The sequence below is a fragment of the Apiospora aurea genome, assembly GCF_038362705.1.
Source record: "Apiospora aurea strain CBS 24483 chromosome Unknown utg000004l_segment0_segment0, whole genome shotgun sequence".
Lineage (NCBI taxonomy): Eukaryota > Fungi > Ascomycota > Sordariomycetes > Amphisphaeriales > Apiosporaceae > Apiospora > Apiospora aurea.
The window spans coordinates 5,308,151-5,325,109 of record NW_027117391.1 but is presented as its reverse complement, the minus strand read 5'-3'; the positions used below and the strand labels follow the sequence as shown (position 1 = coordinate 5,325,109).

General features: G+C 58.1%; 7 protein-coding genes across 7 annotated transcripts; 6 read left to right on the top strand and 1 right to left on the bottom strand.

Moving 5' to 3' along the window:
* Positions 1-118: 118 nt before the first annotated feature.
* On the top strand, positions 119-1,495 carry PG986_006424 (uncharacterized protein; the record flags this gene model as incomplete). Its single annotated transcript, XM_066842646.1, has 2 exons — positions 119-193; positions 902-1,495. The coding sequence occupies 2 exons, from the start codon at positions 119-121 to the stop codon at positions 1,493-1,495; spliced, it is 669 nt and encodes a 222-aa protein (XP_066702508.1).
* Positions 1,496-2,993: 1,498 nt separating this feature from the next.
* On the bottom strand, positions 2,994-3,758 carry PG986_006423 (mitochondrial 37S ribosomal protein bS21m; the record flags this gene model as incomplete). Its single annotated transcript, XM_066842645.1, has 1 exon — positions 2,994-3,758. The coding sequence occupies one exon, from the start codon at positions 3,756-3,758 to the stop codon at positions 2,994-2,996; it is 765 nt and encodes a 254-aa protein (XP_066702507.1).
* Positions 3,759-4,443: 685 nt separating this feature from the next.
* On the top strand, positions 4,444-6,970 carry PG986_006422 (uncharacterized protein; the record flags this gene model as incomplete). Its single annotated transcript, XM_066842644.1, has 5 exons — positions 4,444-4,468; positions 4,575-4,661; positions 4,721-5,559; positions 5,585-6,820; positions 6,878-6,970. 5 exons carry the CDS (start codon positions 4,444-4,446, stop codon positions 6,968-6,970), a joined length of 2,280 nt encoding a protein of 759 aa, XP_066702506.1.
* Positions 6,971-7,652: 682 nt separating this feature from the next.
* PG986_006421 (uncharacterized protein) lies at positions 7,653-9,263 on the top strand (the record flags this gene model as incomplete). Its single annotated transcript, XM_066842643.1, has 1 exon — positions 7,653-9,263. One exon carries the CDS (start codon positions 7,653-7,655, stop codon positions 9,261-9,263), a length of 1,611 nt encoding a protein of 536 aa, XP_066702505.1.
* Positions 9,264-10,058: 795 nt separating this feature from the next.
* On the top strand, positions 10,059-10,649 carry PG986_006420 (uncharacterized protein; the record flags this gene model as incomplete). The annotated part of the gene is made up of 1 exon (XM_066842642.1): positions 10,059-10,649. The coding sequence occupies one exon, from the start codon at positions 10,059-10,061 to the stop codon at positions 10,647-10,649; it is 591 nt and encodes a 196-aa protein (XP_066702504.1).
* Positions 10,650-10,988: 339 nt separating this feature from the next.
* PG986_006419 (uncharacterized protein) lies at positions 10,989-12,826 on the top strand (the record flags this gene model as incomplete). Its single annotated transcript, XM_066842641.1, has 3 exons — positions 10,989-11,473; positions 11,539-12,002; positions 12,084-12,826. 3 exons carry the CDS (start codon positions 10,989-10,991, stop codon positions 12,824-12,826), a joined length of 1,692 nt encoding a protein of 563 aa, XP_066702503.1.
* Positions 12,827-14,389: 1,563 nt separating this feature from the next.
* Positions 14,390-16,234, top strand: PG986_006418 (uncharacterized protein; the record flags this gene model as incomplete). The annotated part of the gene is made up of 1 exon (XM_066842640.1): positions 14,390-16,234. One exon carries the CDS (start codon positions 14,390-14,392, stop codon positions 16,232-16,234), a length of 1,845 nt encoding a protein of 614 aa, XP_066702502.1.
* Positions 16,235-16,959: the final 725 nt, after the last annotated feature.

Genomic DNA, 16,959 nt, shown 5'->3' with positions numbered 1-16,959 from the left:
CCCAGCCACGGGAAACCAGCCGTATTATACTATTTCCCTTATCCTATGGAGCATGTGCCAAGTGCGGTCCTCGCAGTTCGGGTCTATCGAGAGGAGCGTGTCTTATGAACCACGACGTATGGGCGACTCCCTCGACCATTTAGATCTGCATGGCGAGCGGCTGGCGTTGCTCCAAGGGCCGGCGGGCCAGGACGTACGTCGTCAGGGTAGCTAAGTAGGCTGGCATCCGCGAAGGGGCATTAGCCAGACGCGCCGTTATTAGTTACAATCTATCTGTAGCAGCGCCAACATTTGGATTATCCGTCGTCGTCCCCTTTTCGGGCGTTTAAAAATGAGTAGATGGTGTTCGCTGTGCTGCAATTGAGGAGAACGGAAACTGCTTCGCTTCCCCTTGAGCTACTATACCAGGTAGGCAAACAGTTGACCCGAAAATGGTAGATGCCGCCAACCAACAGGAGCCAGATCCTATTACCCGCTCTGGATAGCTCCCAGGACGCTATCACGCCACGCCAAATGCAATTTGATGTTTCTTGTCCGCCGCGACAGGGCGTTTTGGCCGAGCTACCGGGCATGAGTCGCACCAAAAGGCGAACCAATTAAACCCGCGACTTGCTGAGATGATCCATCTACGTATCCCGTCTCTTGTCTAGGGCAGGCCAATCATCAATAAGTAGGTAGGTAGGTAGGTAGGTAGGTAGGTAGGTAGGTTCTCAAAGCGAGTATTTACCCAGGAAGTAAGTAAATAAGTATCCACCGAAAACAGTCAATTCATATAATAAGGAAGGTGCGGATACTTGGCGCCTGCCTAGGTAGTGTAGTTACGTACGTACTTACATACCAACCTTGAACGAACGACCTTATTCCTTGCTCCGGCCTCCAACTTCCACTCTCTGCGTCTCAGCTTCATCCTCCTTCGCAACCCTCGTGCGCGCATCTCCTCCCTCTGGCATCGACGAACGAGACCAAGACCGAGGGCGGACAGGCCTACCACCGACCCCTGCCCAACTTGGAAGGCTTCCTCGCCGCGTACGGCAGCGATGCTTCCACCCCCATCCACCTTGCCGGCCACGAGCACCACCAGCCCTACATCCCCAAAATCTACGCCAGCTACGACGTGCCCGCCGACGTGGAGCAGCACCTCGAAGACGTTCGCCGCGTCTATCCGGGCGACCGCCTGCCGCTAAGGATGCTCAAGTGGGCCTTCCTCAACTGGTGCTCCGAGATGCACGAGGAGGACTCGGTCTACAGGGGGCAGGGCATCCTGGAATACCTCGTGTACTTTGTCGTTAACGTCTGCCGCGCGCTGCGCATGGGGTCCGACCTGGCAAGCATGCTCTCAACCAGCCTGTTCGCAAGCGGCTGTGACAGATACCACTACGACGTCGGCGTCGGCGTGGAGAAGCTCGACGACCCCCTGGCCCCGAACCCCCTGCTTCCGCTGGTCTACTCTAGAAACCGGAGGCCACCTTGCACTGCTAATCAGGCACCATTGTAGATATATCCTCTGGTTATTCCAGTCCAGCCAGACGCGCTAGTTAATTCATCGCCTACAGCTTCCCGACACGCACATTAGAAGCGAATGCACTCCATTATCGAGACGCCCTTCTGTATATTTGAGACGTCTTCTTGCCACGACGTCTTTTTCCAGTCCGCGGTTTCTTGTGTTCGGCTAGCCCCTTTAGGCTAGAGATCCGGCACCCTGGCCCTGATCTACTTGAGCCCTGGGTATCTGTCGTTATGGAAGAACGAGTTGATGAACTCTGTGATTTTCGTCCATTACTCCTTGAAATCCTTCGCCTGACCCTGAGCGCTTTTTGATACCCTTTCCTTAAGTGACTGGAAGTTACGCCCGGGCTGACTGAGGCCAATTTGGCCACAGCCACGCCTACACCAGTCTGGTTCTTGGTGTCGTTAATGGTGTCCTTTATGAATTTGGTATAATGTAGCGACATATTGGGTCTTCTTGACTAGGTCCCCGTATACGAAGGGAGGCGATCGCAATGCGACGGGAGGTCTTACAGCAACCTCCTGATAGTCCCAATGCTCTTGTCAGATTATTTCTCTTTATCGGCATACGCCTGTTTTGAGACCCGTAGGTTAGTTCGCTCTGTAGCCAAAACACGCTGGTCCTTCTCGAGCTCCTTTACCTTATCTTTTTATGACTAAACACCGTGGTCCAGCTGAACTATATTGGTTTCCTCCTTCTTCAATAGCAGATTGAAGCTTCGGATAGCTTCTGTTATTTGCGTAATAACCTCTGGTCGCCCCAATTTGTATGATTATGGCATATTTCAAATCCCTGGGTCAGGCTGCAGATCCTCTCTCTGGTGTTCATGTTGCTGTTGCGGTACCGGGGCTGGGTCTTGTGCAATTGTCAATGTGGCTGAATGCGATGGTGGTTGGACTGTCATACACCCGAATTTGAAGGTGCGTGTGGTCGGATGGGATGGGAATTGACGAAAGGAGATCGTTTAGTGGAGTATCCTGTCACCCCTTATCACCTGCTCTTTCTATATGCAATATCAATAATATTCACAGTTGTCGTGGTGAGCTATAAAAAGGCAAGGTGGTCCCTATGTGCCTCTGTAAAGAATTCCGGGAACTGATTTCTTGTTTGAGGCAGTGATTGGTGATGGGGGACTGGTTTCTGCTTGAACAGTCTACCATTGCCACCCGTGGGTTTTCTTGGATTAATAGCAGGTCGAAATGCTTTCCGTTGCCATATTCCTTGGGAGGATAGTTAATGCAAATACTCCTGTACACATCACGCCTTGGAAAGAACGACCAAGCCTGATGCAAATATCACGTCTCGCCTAAGTTGGTATATCCCTTGTCAGCACGTGTTGGTTCAATATTCTATTCTTTTACACAAGTCATATATGGACATGGCCCGCTCAGCCTTTCGAGGCTGATTCAGACTTGTGCCATTGTATTGTACATCCATTTGATGCCGCCGAAAGCCCTGTGCGGCCCCCAAGCACATCCCCAGGGCGTTACCAGCCTTGTCTTCGCAGTTCCGACACTCGCTTGCACGTAGCCTTGAACCCGCCCTTGAATCGTTTCTGCCACCGCTCGCTAGCGAGTCGCTTGCGCTTGAGACCGTTTCGCTCGTGGTACCGTTGCTTCTGGAAGTCGGCCCGCACCCGGTTGGAGGTGCACTGCATCTCGAGCATCTTGAAGGCGCGCCCGACGTCGGCGCCCTTGGAGACGTACTGGGTGCGTCCGGTGCGCGCGACGCAGCGGACGACGGGCTTCTTGGCGGCCATGGCGGCGAGCTCGTCGGGGGTCCCCCGCTTATTGAAGTCGCCGGGCTTGAAGGCGCTGAAATCGGTCGCGTCGATCGAGCTGTCGAGGCCGTAGCGGCCGAGACCGGGCACCGTGAAGTCGGGGTCCGGGGCGTCGAATATGCGGCCGCTGTTGCGGTTCCTGAACGCGGAGAGGGGCGAGCGGGGTGCGGAGCCGTCGGCAGAAGAAGAAGAAGAGCTCGTCGAAGAAGAGGGGCCGGTCGGCTTCACGATGTTTTCCTCCTCGGCAGGCCTCGAGGGGCGAGATGGCGAGGCCCAGTCGGCGTAGTGCCGCTTTGTGCGCATCTGGCAGCCGTTGATGCTCAAGGCTCGGAGGGACGCCGTGATGTTTCCATGCGAAGCTCGTGCGGGAGAAGACGTCAGGCGAAGTGTTGAAGAGGTGGCTCGTACCGACGAGGCAGATCGCATGGCCGCATTGGCGACACGGCTCAATTCGGCCGCCCTGGGATACATATGAGTTCTTGCTTCAAGCCAAACGTGATGCTGGAACCAAACTTACATCCTAGCAGATCCAGGTCGAGTACAAAGGTGCAGCAGGCAAACCAATTGTCGCAATCGCAAAGAGCCTCGAGTTGTCTGCTGGGCTCACCTCGCTGTAGGTATCTTGTTGCGATTGTCCAACTTTTGGTCGGCCCTGGATCATTCCGACTTCCGGCCTTGTCACTTTCCCTGTCAATTGCAGCAGCAGCCACACAGCCGATCAATTGGACAATGCGGGCAGGCGGGAGAAGCTGCCAACCCCACCCAACGACTCCACCAAAGAGGCTTGCAGGCAGGCTTCAATGCTCAAAGTCGCCTGGTCGCGTCCACTACCAACCAACCGTGCAACCGTGCAGACCCAAGTTTAGTTGAGTTCAGAGCGTGCAAGGCCAAACAATTATGGATACAGCCGCTGCCTGTACTCTACCCAAATCTTAAACTCCAAGGTTGGCCGCCGACTGGATGCTGGATGCAAAGCAGTTTGCAGCTTTCATTCTTGTCGATAGCAAAACACCGTCGACCAACATCACCACGCCCTGTTGCACCACCACCAACAACAATATAGCACGGTACCGTGATAACACATCGGCGACGCTTGCAAATTCGCACTCAGCATTACGGATTACCGAGCAGCAGCGACAGCTGGAACACCAACAGCATGTCCTACAACCCGTACGGAGGAGGTAAGTGTTCCTGTTCTTGCGCCAGCCCTGCTGCTACCTGCGCCTCGTCGCCTTCAGTGGCTGCGACCTCATGGATGTCAACTAATGCGCTCGCTTCTGTCTTCAGTGCCTGGCTTCGGGCCTCCTCCGACATACAACTCCTACCCTGGTGCAAATGGCGCCCCTCCAGGCATGTCATCTGCTCCTGGTCTAGGTAAGGACAGGTCCAACATCCCCAGCAGACCTCACGTGTACTGACTTGAATGCATGTAGGACCTCCTCCAGGCATGTCTGCTCCAGGCACCGCGCCCCCTGGCATTCAGCAGCCAAACATCAACCAAGCTAATCGACCCAGCGGCTTGCCTACCAGTTTCCAGGCCCCTCCCAATATGCCAAACATAAACTTCAATGCCCCCGTCATTCGCCTCGGAACATTGCCTGCGAAGCCCACGACGCCGGGTCTGCCTAGTCGCAGAGACAGCGAAGCTCCCATGTCCTCCGGCGGCCCGAATAGACCCGGGGTTGGTATGGAACGAGGCGGCTTGGACCAGACACGACAAGCGATCCGCGATAATATGCAGGCGCTCATTCCCCCGACCAAGGAGGAACTGATCCGCACCATGTTCGTACAGGGAATCACGGACGGCGTGGGCGGCAACGACGGCATCGAGCAGATGCTCAAACTGGCCGGCAACCTACGAAAATGGGACAGGGCGACCGACGCCCATGGCAAAGATATGACGTTTGGGTTTGCGCAGTTTGAGGATGCCGAATCACTGTGGGTAGCCTCAGAACTTCTGAAGGAGATACATATACCCACCAAGAAACAGGCGCCCTCAGGCGAAGCCCCGGCAGACGAAGACGACGAGACCTACGAGAAGTTCGACAAGAGCAAGCTTCAGTTCAAACTCGACGAGAACTCAGTCAACTACCTCGAGGCTTACAACGAGAACCGCGGAAGCGAAGCCGATGCCAAGTTGGAGGCAGCTAGAGGTGCGTTGAAACAAATGGTCCGAAAACTCTTCTACCCTCCCGCGAAGCCTGGAGCAGATGCAGACGGAGACGTTGCCATGGGCGACGCCTCGGGCCAGAGTGGCGAGAACGTCGAGGTGGTCAACATACCCCCTGGCTCAAGAGGACGAGCTGGCCGACATCCCTGCCGAGATGCGGGAGACCGTGGCAGCGGAAATAGCAGCCTTCCGCGAGCGAAGTATCAAGCGCGATCTGGAGCGACTGAAGCGGGAGGAGGAGTTGGAGGCGCTCGAAAGGCAACGGGCCAACGGCACTAGAGCTTCGAGGATGGCATCACCGCCGCCGAACAACAACTCGAACTCGAATAACATTCCCCTGGGCCCTCGCGGAGCTCCTTCCGGACCCAAGAGCCAAAAGACGGACCTGGGCAAGGACTACAATCGGTCGGTCAGCTTTGTCAATGGAGGTGTCACGAATGGTGGCCTGCACCTGAATCGGGACGACGACGAAACCGATGCTAGTGACGACGAGTTGGAGAAGCGCCGTGTTGCCAAACAGAATGCCGAGACGGAGAAACTGTATCTGGATGCTGAACGGCGTTGGCTGAACCGCGAGCGATCCAGGGCCGCCGCGCTGGAGCGCGAGAAGGACCGCGACGACTCTGATGAAGCCAACATTGCGCGCAAGCGCGAAGAGTTACTTGATAGGTTCAAGCATTTCGATGACGACGCTGAGGCCACTCGTAAGAAGGAGGAGTACTTCGCCGATCGGAGTGCCTGGATCCGCAACCGCACCGCGTTCCGTGCCCGAGAGATTGCGGCGGACGATGCTGACCGCGCCGCCGAAGAGCGGGAGCATGCTAAGGAGGCAGCCGAGCAGGAGCAGGCCCGGGGCATGGCCGACTCCTTCCTTGAGCGCCAGGCCCAGGAGATGCAGCAGAGAGAGGACAGCCGCGCTGCCATGCCCGCACCGCAACCGTTCAAGCTGTCTCTCGGTGCTGCTGCCCAAAGAGCCCAAGCGCAGCGCGCAGCCCCACAGCGCAAGACGATTGCCGAGGTGGAGGGCTTGCTCGAGGACGAGGAGGAAGACTCGAGCACCCGCCGACAGCTGGTCCCCATCAAGTTCGAGCCTATGGCTGCAGCTGGCATGTCCGACGAGGAGCGCGAGCAGGCCGTCCGGTCGTTGGCTCAGGAAATTCCTAGCGAAAAGGAAGGTCTCTGGGAATGGGAGGTCAAGTGGGACTTCCTGGACGAGACTGTTATCCGTGACAAGCTCCGGCCGTTTGTGGAGAAGAAGCTCGTGGAGTACCTTGGCGTGCAAGAGGAACTCCTCATCGAAGTTGTCGAAGAGCATCTTCGGAAACACTCCAAGCCTGCTGAGGTGGTCGAGGAGCTGGCTGAGGTGAGTCTTATTCGCTCTACGCGTCACAAGAAAGGATCATTGCTAACATAATCCTAGGCACTTGACGACGAGGCAGAGGCGTTGGTGAAGAAGCTCTGGAGGATGGTGATTTTCTTCACCGAGAGTGAGAAGAGAGGCTTATCAGCATAATGATGCCCAGGCATTGAACCTGAGGTGTCACAATTTGTAGAATGGGGGTTGGTGTTAGCGACACGCAGTTAAGGAACGGTTGCATACAGGCATTCCGGAGCAGGGGCTCACAGTCAGTACGGTGGGCCAAGTCTTCTCCACAGGCGACTGTGACGCTATTGGACGAGCTTGGTTTAACTTGAATGCAGACGGTATCCCAATCATCGACTTGATAAATAGCCGTTAGGTTTCCGGAAGCAATAACGCAAGTCAAAGATCTCGCGAAGAACCCAAAATAGCACATACATTAATGAGGTTGTGGAGTGGTAAAAATAGTCGTCGCATGCAGTGAAGGTGTTGCCACTGCGCAACCGCATAATGAATGATGCTCGTCAGCAGGACCTTCCCTACGTTCTTGGCCTCAGTCTAGCCTGATCGGGTTTGTCTGTCACACCCACAGGGAAGCCAGGCGTCCAGCATAAGCAAAACAAGCAACAAAGAGTTCAGTCGCTGCCTGAGACAACATTTAAGAATATATACCTGGATTGAAAAGACCCATATCCCCTCAAACGAACATTCTGCTAAACCATCGCAATCAGCAAAGCCGCAGGTTCTGTTATACTGTTTGCGAAACATCAAGACAGCGCCTTCTGCTTTTGGAATCCTTGGCGATAGGTTCGAACTGACGCTGCTGTAGTCCGCCATGGACCAATTCTACCTCGACAATGTGGCCTTGTACGAGTCCCTGGTCGAACGGGCCCAGCCCGTCCCACTGGCGCGGAGAGCCGGGCGGGCGGCCGATCTGGCCGAGGCCAACATGATCGTGGCGGCGCGGATCCGGCCCCAATTGGACGAGGACCTGGCCTCGGGCTTCCCGTGCGCCGTGTACCCGCGCTCCGACGGCGAGGGGGAGGAGGGCAGCAGCGGCGTGGTCGACATCCACGACCTGTACCACCACCCCCGCGGCAAGCCCGTGCTCAAGTCGGCCAAGTACGAGGTCGACCGGCTGTTTGGGCCCGAGACGACGACCGAGGAGATCTTCGACGTGCACGTCAAGCACCTCGTGCCCTTTGCGTGGAACGGCGGGATCGGCACCCTTTTCGCCTACGGCCAGACGGGCTCGGGCAAGACGTTCACGGTGAGCCGGCTGGAGGAGCTGGTCGTTGATGCTCTGGTCGACGTGGACCCGGACTCGGAGAAGCAGGTGTCCATCACCGTCATCGAGCTGGCCGGCAACGCGGCGTTCGACCTGCTCAACAAGCGCCAGCCCGTGTCCATCATGGAGGACGCCCGGGGCGTGACGCAGTTGATGGGCGCCAACGAGTGCACCGTGGAGGCGCACGCCGACGTGCAGGACCTCATCGAGCGGGCCACGGCGTTCCGCCGCACCGCCCCGACGCTCAAGAACGACGACTCGTCGCGCTCGCACAGCATCTGCCGGATCCGCATCAAGCACGGCAAGGTCGACGGCTTTCTTTACCTCGTCGACCTGGCCGGGTCCGAGGGCGCGCGCGACGTCGCGGTCCACGGCGCGGACCGCATGCGCGAGACGCGCGAGATCAACATCAGCCTGTCCGTGCTCAAGGACTGCATCCGCGGCCGCGCGCAGGCGGACGCCATCGCGGAGAAGGCGGCGGCGGCGAAACAACAGCAGACAAGACAGAAGCAGGCGCCGCACATCCCGTTCCGGCAGAGCGCGCTGACCAAGGTGCTCAAGCACGTCTTCGACCCGGCGGGCGGGCGGGCTTGCAAGACGGCGGTGATTGCTTGCGTGAATCCGAGCCTGGCGGATGTGGGACCGAGCAAGAATACGTTGCGGTATGCCGAGATTCTTCGCGTCACGCCGCCTTCGTCTACTGCTGCTCCGGCGGCAACTACGGCACCGGTTAGAACTGCTGCGGCGCCGAGTACGCCGAGTACGAAGGCGGCTCCCAAGAGGCCACCGCCGCAGAGCACTGCGAAACCCAACAGCCGGGACCCAGACCCCGACGCCGCGTCCGTCCCCTTCCGGCACCGCCTCCGTCCGGGCATGGTGATCCGACTCAAACCGTCCACTCCTGGCGGCTCAGGCACGCCCCAACTAGCCGTCCTGCTCTGCCCCGAGATGACGGGCGACGTCGACAGCCCGGAGAAGGCGCGGAAGCACCGGACCATGCAGTACGTGTGCGCGTCGCTGGCGCCGGTGCCGGGCAAGGCGTGCTACGAGATGAACCTGTGGGAGCAGTTCGTTGTGGACTCGGGCGCGATGGACCGCGAGGTCATTCTGGAGTACAGTCCGGAGACGCGGTATTACTACGTGTACCACATCGTGTAGGGTCGAGTTGGGTATGGGTATGAGTATGGCACCACTACATGCATGACGATGATAAGGAGCTTACATAGGATAGATAGATGCTACGCGACCTAGATATTGAATTCCAGGCGATACACTGGTCACGCAAACTATCTGTACGCTTTGGTAAACCTTTTCCTGCCGCGACAGAACCTTAATCTAGGTGACTCAAACATACAGGGCGCATATCTCAAAACATGACTTGAATCCAAGATGCAGAGCCCGTACTGAATGTTTTTCGGAACTCGCGACCGCTTCCACTCGTAATTTCTCATCGGATCCAGCGATATAGTACTTCTATTCAGGTTCGAGGCAGCCTATCTAGCCAACGACCGATGCAACTGTCTTGAAATGGGTTGCGCAGTACTCGCAGTGAATTTCGAGGAACCATTGGACTGAGCAACTCTAATAAAGCAACATTGGATTGGGTCCGATGTTGGGACATTTGGATGCCAAAGTGGGTGGCGCGGGGATGTGGCGTTTTTCGCTTTCTCCATTAGCGACCGCTGACAGCCCCTCCAGGATGGTGTATGCCCGCAACCCACCGTCATAAGAAAAACGAAACGCGGGACTGCAGCCCCTATCGTGGATGTGAATATACGAGGTCAATTACTTGGAAATCTGATTGGCTTGCGACGACTGTGTTCACATCTGAGAAGGATTTAATTCTTGTTTAAGAGTCGACCAATTTGTCCCAGGCATTCTTGGATTGAATTCTCCGAAGAAGGAAAAACCCAACAACAAGTCTAGGAACTTCCGTCAGCGAGAGTCATCTTCATGGCGAGCAGAGTCCCGACCACTTCCCAGGTCATCCCGGGCGCCAGCGTGAGTATCGTGCTCAAGGCCGACCAGCGCACCGGCCGCGAGGTCCAGGGCGTCGTGCGCGATGTCTTGACGCGCGGCGACCATCATCGCGGCATCAAAGTCCGCCTCGCGGACGGTCGCATTGGACGGGTGCAGCGTATGGCCCCGAAGCCGGCGGATGGGTCTGCGGCGTCTGGCTCAACGGGAGCCGCCGTCTCGCTGGGTGGCCCAACGCCGGCTCAGTCCGCACCCCAGATCAGGAACGAGGGACGCCAGCGACCGCAGTACCAGGACGTCCGCTATGATGGCCATTTCGAGCCGCCGTCGGAGCAGATCGATCTAGCTGCGTACATCAAGCCGGCGAAGCAGAAGAAGAAGGGACGCAAGGCGGCCAACAACGAGCCGCCTGCCGCTGATGCAGCACCAGGTGGTGGTGGCGGCGAGGGCTCCAATGCGAATCCCGCAACCGATCTGGTGTCTGCCACTGCGACCTGCCCGGTGTGCGGCGCTTTCGAGGGCGACGAGGCTGCGGTCGCTCACCATGTCGCGACTCACTTTGAGTAAAGACGACGGATCTTCTTCTCGGTCCCTCCCTACAGGATAGAATCGGCCATTATCGCAGGCTCTATCTACCTCCAGCCAATGGAACAACGACAATGAACAAAAGCCCCATGAAATTCTTACGTATTCACCTCTGGTCCTTATGGTTGATCAAGTTGACTTGTGGGTGTTTGCATAGAGTACGGGCACCTTGATGGCACTGACATCAGAAGCCATGTCCCTCAAGGTCCTTGGTCCCAGACGACTATATCAAGATCCCCATAGAGCTCAGCCACCAATAACGGTCTCCGAACACACTTTCAGCAGTTCCTACTTAGCTAGTCCTCTTACCAAAAAAAGAAAATGATTCCCGAATTCACCGCCAACAGCGAGCTCAAGGATGTCATCATCATCGGCGGCGGCCCCGCCGGCCTCGCGGTCGCCAGCCGGCTCAGCGAGCGCATGCCCGCCGCCACCTTCACCGACGAGGAGCACCAGCGGTACCACTGGATCCGCCGGCACTCGCGCAAGATGTCCATCAAGAACTGGCGGACGGGCGCCGTCCGCCCCGCCGACTGCAAGTGCCAACCCAGGGGCGCGCTGCTCGACCTGGCGGTGCTGGACGCCACCGGCGACGAGTGGATGAAGCGGTGGCACACGCTCTTCCGCACCTTTGACATTTCGCACCTGCGCAGCCCCATGTTCTTCCACATTGACCCCGCCGAGCGCGATGGGCTGCTGTCGTACACACACATGAACGGCCGGGGCAAGGAGCTCAAGGAGATCTGCGGCTGCGTGGGGAAGGAGGTGAGCAAGCACCAGCGTAAGAAAGAGAGGGCCCGGAAGCAGTGAGTCGCCCCTCTCCCGTCTCTAACTATTCTTCTCCGCCATTCCCATGGCTGACGCCCGCAAGACCCAGGGCGGAACCTACGATTGACGAGCGCGACCGCAACGACTACTTTGTCCCTTCGACGCCCCTATTCTCGGCCCATTGCGACTGCCTCATCGACCGGTACAGCCTGCGACGCGACGTCGTCCAACACGAGGAGGTGCTGGATATCCGGTACGGGTTCGTCGACCATGTGTGCCGTGATGAGCCGGTCTTCACCATCCGCACGAACAAGACGACGCGCTACGCCCGAGTGGCGGTGTTGGCGGTCGGGCCGGCGAATGCGCCAACGATACCGGGCCCGATCGACGGAGGGAGTGATGCGATAACCCATGCGATGAAGATCCGAACATTCCCGTCTCCTCGAGTAAAAGAGAAGATTGCGTCGAAGAAAGCGACGAACATCTTGATCGTCGGAGGCGGGCTCACTTCTGCCCAACTGGCTGATCTGGCAATCAGAAGGGGTGTCACGAAAGTCTGGCTCATCAGTAAGTTGATCCTTCCCACCATCTCACCATCGTAGGAGTCCTCCCTCAAGCCTTCTTGGGAGCTAACCCAGGGTCACACAGTGCGAGGCGAGCTGAAAGTGAAGCCCTTCGACATCGGCCTCGAGTGGGTGGGCAAGTTTCGCAACTTCGAGCAGGCGGCCTTCTGGTCGGCCGACACGGACGAGGAGCGGTGGGAGAAGATCCAGGCGGCCAGGAACGGCGGCAGCATCACGTCGCCCTACCGCAAGATCGTCGAGAAGCACGCCGCCAGCGGCAGGCTGACGCTGTGCCGGCACACGACCCTGCGCGCGCGTCAATGGCAGGAACCGGCCCAAACGTGGAAGGTCGAGCTCGATGGACCACCCGATCAGGAGGGCCAAAAACAGGAACAGGATCAGGGCCACGATGAGGCGCGGCTGCCGCCGTTATTCGATCACATATACTATGCCACAGGGGTGCAGACCGACTTCACGACCCTGCCCTACCTGCAAAACCTGCTGGCTGCGTACCCCGTCGCCAGCTGCGGCGGGCTCCCCTGCATCACGGACGAGATGCAGTGGAGGGACGACGTGCCCCTTTTCCTGACCGGGCGTCTCGGGGCGCTGCAGCTGGGGCCGGGGGCGCCCAACCTGGTCGGGGCGCGCATTGGGGCCGAGCGCATCAGCTGGGCCGTGCAGGATATCCTGAGCAAGGTTCACAATGTGGGAGTGGGCGGGCCGTCCAAGCAGTCGGATGACAGCAGCTTCGACTACTCGACCGCGAGGGGGAGTCGGTACTCGGCGCTGGACATGGACGGGGCAGTGGACGGGGAGCAGCAGCTGTAGCATTGTAGGTAGCGGTGTGGACGACGACTACATACACCACTCGTGCGAGTCAGTCGGGGGTTACGTAGGGCCTGCTCGCATAGAAGCATGGAAGCAGTGGACACCGAGTGAATGGGCCGCCTGTTTTTTCTCCTGCAATACCTGGATCCTGGCAGGTTTCTGGAACGGAATCACTTTCTGTTTCGGGCGGCATTCCTATGGCCGCCAGGTTGTTTGGTCACATGTCAAAGCGACAATTGTCGAAGATCTAATGTATGGTTACGAGCTGATACAACATCCCACGTGCGGATTCCCAAGATCTACCTACAGGGAGAAAAAGACGCACGCGCCCCCTTTGCACCCAGCGCGACGGGATGATGGATGCAAGCTACTTCCGATCTTATCACACCATCTCTCCGATCAACCAAACATCGGAGGTCTGCCAGCTCGCATACCATAGAACCGCAAGGAAGGCGCCTGCTGCTGAAATGACAGGTCTTGATGCGATCGGACCCCCCTTTTTTTTTTTTTTTTTTTTTGCTGGTCGTTTTTTTCTTCTCCCAGGTTTCAGGTCGTTAGCATTCAGGCGCCAGGGCACGAATGGGGGCTAGCATCAACTGATTGCGGGTACTGGGACCCCTGGACAACGGTCAGAATTCCCCTACTACTAGGGCTCCCCACACTCAAAACCACGTCGTTGAGGCTATGGCGGGCAGAGTGCTCCACCGCGAGGCTCGACGCCCCTGCTCACGATCTTGACGACGGAGGAAGCGCCGGTGCCAATCCCCGAGCTGTTCATTTCACAGTTTCCATTCTGGCGTCTTTTCTCGTTATCAGTGTGACATCGGCCTTTATACTATTGCTTTTATGGCCGCCCAGTCACCTGAGAATCGCCGGCTGCACCCGAATGGCGCCCGTATTGCCAAATCCGAACGGCCAGAGCCGCCTCTACCGTTATCGCGATCCACCACCCTCTGGCGGCGCCACACACACGTGCGCAAGCACACCCAATGGCATTGCCGCATAGTCGGCCGCCCGTTGTTTGTGTAACCGTTGCCGCCGGGGACCCTGACAGTCGTGTACCCGCACCCACCCTGGATCGTACCCGCGCGCATTGCAACACAGCACACTCGTCCGGTCAGGCAAAACGGCGACGGTCTTCCATGATCCTGGGGCGCTCGCCGTTGGCGCTGGCATCTCTGGCGTGAAAAAGTCTTAATGGTGAAACTTAAGCTTACTTCGTCCGATCGTGGGGGGTACGTCTGGTCTCTGGGCTCGGTATAAGACTTCGGACGATCGCTGCGACTTGTTGCTTCTTTTCCTCCTTTGGGGGGTATGCTACTGGCTTCAACACAAGCTTCACTAATAGCCTGCATGCAAAATCTGGCCGTTCTCTTACGGCAGTAGTCTTTCGTTCATTTCAAACATACACTCCCTCGTTCGTTCTGTCATCGTTAGCTCGTTGGCAATACACTCTTTCGGCCCCCCAGCCCCAGCGCAACAACACGTTACTGTCTTTTCTTGAGAAATATTCCGGACTCTCTTTATAAACTTTCCACTACTATCTACACTCACTCTCTTAATATGGTGTTCAACATCAAGAAGGCTGCGGGCCTCAGCATTCAGTTCGGCGCCGCCTCGGCCCTCGTCAAGGGCCTCAACGTCGCCGAGTGCCCAACCGCCACCACCGCCAGGGCCATTGGCGGCAACGACTACCAGATATGTCCTGATACCGACCTGCAGGGCAAGTCTGCCCTGCAGGTGAAGAACTGCGCGTCCACGGCGGACTGCGTGACGCTCTGCAGCGAGACGGCCGGCTGCGACAAGGCCGTCTACGACAAGACCAACCGCATCTGCCACATCAAGCAAACCACCGACGGCACGCTGCTCGAGTGGGTCGAGGACGCCCAGTTCGACGTCATCTACGTGCCCAAGACGTACGACGTCTCCAAGGTGGGCAAGTGGTCGGACCTGATCCGCCTGCCCATCATCCCCGTCGCCGCCTACATCGTGCCCGAGTTCCCCGAGCCGTCGCGCATGCTCGTCTTCTCCTCGTGGGGCGCCGCCAACTTTGGCGGCGCGTCCGGCTACACCCAGTTCGCCGAGTACAACTTCAAGACGGGCGCCGTCTCCCAGCGGACCGTGTCCAACACCCACCACGACATGTTCTGCCCGGGCATCAGCTCGCTCGAGGACGGCCGCATCATCATCACGGGCGGCTCCGACGCCGAGAAGACGAGCTTCTACGACCCGGCCACCAACGAGTTCACCGAGGGCCCCGACATGAAGATCGCCCGCGGCTACCAGTCCTCGGCGACTCTGTCCAACGGCAACGTCTTCACCATCGGCGGCTCCTACTCGGGCGGCCGCGGCGGCAAGGTCGGCGAGGTCTTTGACCCGGCCACCAACGAGTGGACCCTGCTCAAGGGCGCCGACGTCCAGCCCATGCTGACCGTCGACCACGAGGGCATCTGGCGCGAGGACAACCACGCCTGGCTGTACGGCTGGAAGAACGGCTCCGTCTTCCAGGCCGGCCCCAGCAAGGCGCAGCACTGGTACGGCACCAACGGCGCCGGCTCGGTCCAGCCCGCCGCCGTCCGCGACGACGTCGACGCCATGTGCGGCGTCAACGTCATGTACGAGCCCGGCAAGATCTTCTCGGCGGGCGGCGCGCAGGACTACGACGACAGCGCCGCCAACAAGCACGCCCACATCACCACCATCACGGAGCCGGACCAGCCCGCGCAGGTCGAGCGCGTCGGCGACATGGCCTACGCGCGCGCCTTCTCCAACGCCGTCGTCCTGCCCGACGGCACCGTCCTGATTACGGGCGGCCAGCCCACCGCGCACGTCTTCACCGACACCGACGGCGTCCTGACGCCCGAGCTCTTCAACCCCAGCACCAAGACCTTCGCCAAGATGACCCCCGAGGCCGTCGCCCGCAACTACCACTCCGAGTCTCTTCTCCTCGCTGACGGCACCGTCTGGTCCGGCGGCGGCGGCCTGTGCTACGTCGCGAACCCGCAGGCCTCGACCAAAAAGTGCGACCGCAGCGTCGACCACGCCGACGGCCAGATCTTCTCGCCGCCCTACCTGTTCGCCGCCGACGGCGGCGCAGCCCCGCGTCCCGAGATCGCCAAGCTGCCCGTCGCAACCGTGAAAGTGGGCGGCACCTTCAGCCTGACCATGAACCGCGACGCCGAGCCCGCGGCCTCGTTCGTGCTCGTCCGCATGGGCTCCGCGACGCACTCCATCAACACGGACCAGCGCCGCGTGCCGCTGAGCAAGGTGCACCAGTGCAAGGGGCGCTACGCGCTGCAGCTGCCGGAGGACAGCGGGGTGCTGCTGCCGGGGTACTACTACCTGTTTGCGCTGTCGGCGAGCGGGACGCCTAGCATGGCCAAGACGTTCCGGGTTACGCTGAAGTAAAATAATGGGGTTGTGTCGTTGATTGGTGTCTCTGTGGGGGTTTGCTTGATGGTGTATGGGAGTAGTGGGAATGGAAATGGATAGAAAAGAATCACGCCTGTCCCGCGCGGCGGGTGGCTAATCTATAACTTAATCAATAGTTCATTAATGTTAATGAATACCAATGTTCAAAACACTATATATGCCATTTGCCTCCCTCATACGTGACATTTCCCGAAAACCTTTGCCCGGAGCCCCTGATTTGGGTACCGGGTATTATGCAGCTCAGTTCGACATGGAAAAATATTCCACTCGGAGAATCAACTTCAAGGCAGAATGAAGTGGGATATAGTCGCTCTGGCCCCCTCCGATCTACCGTTACGTTGGCTATGGCTTACCCAGCCAGCCCACGAGGACCCATTCTCCGTGAGCCAAAGGCTCGTTACCCTCCTCGATATGAGATCTGATAAGCACAATTCTCACATTCATTCACCTGGGGTACCTGAACCGGTGCAGGGCGCGATGGCAGAGTGGTCTAATGCGATAGACTAGAACTGGATCTCCGATTCTAGGTATCTATTTCCTTCGGGAGCGCAGGTTCAAATCCTGCTCGCGTCGTTACATTTTTTGCTTTTTTCTGCCACTACCTCTGAACAGATAGACATATCCTTTCTCACTTGTTACAATAATTCTTTTTACTATTAAGATTTATCGATCTTTTGCTTCCGGGGAGTTCCTCTTTGGCG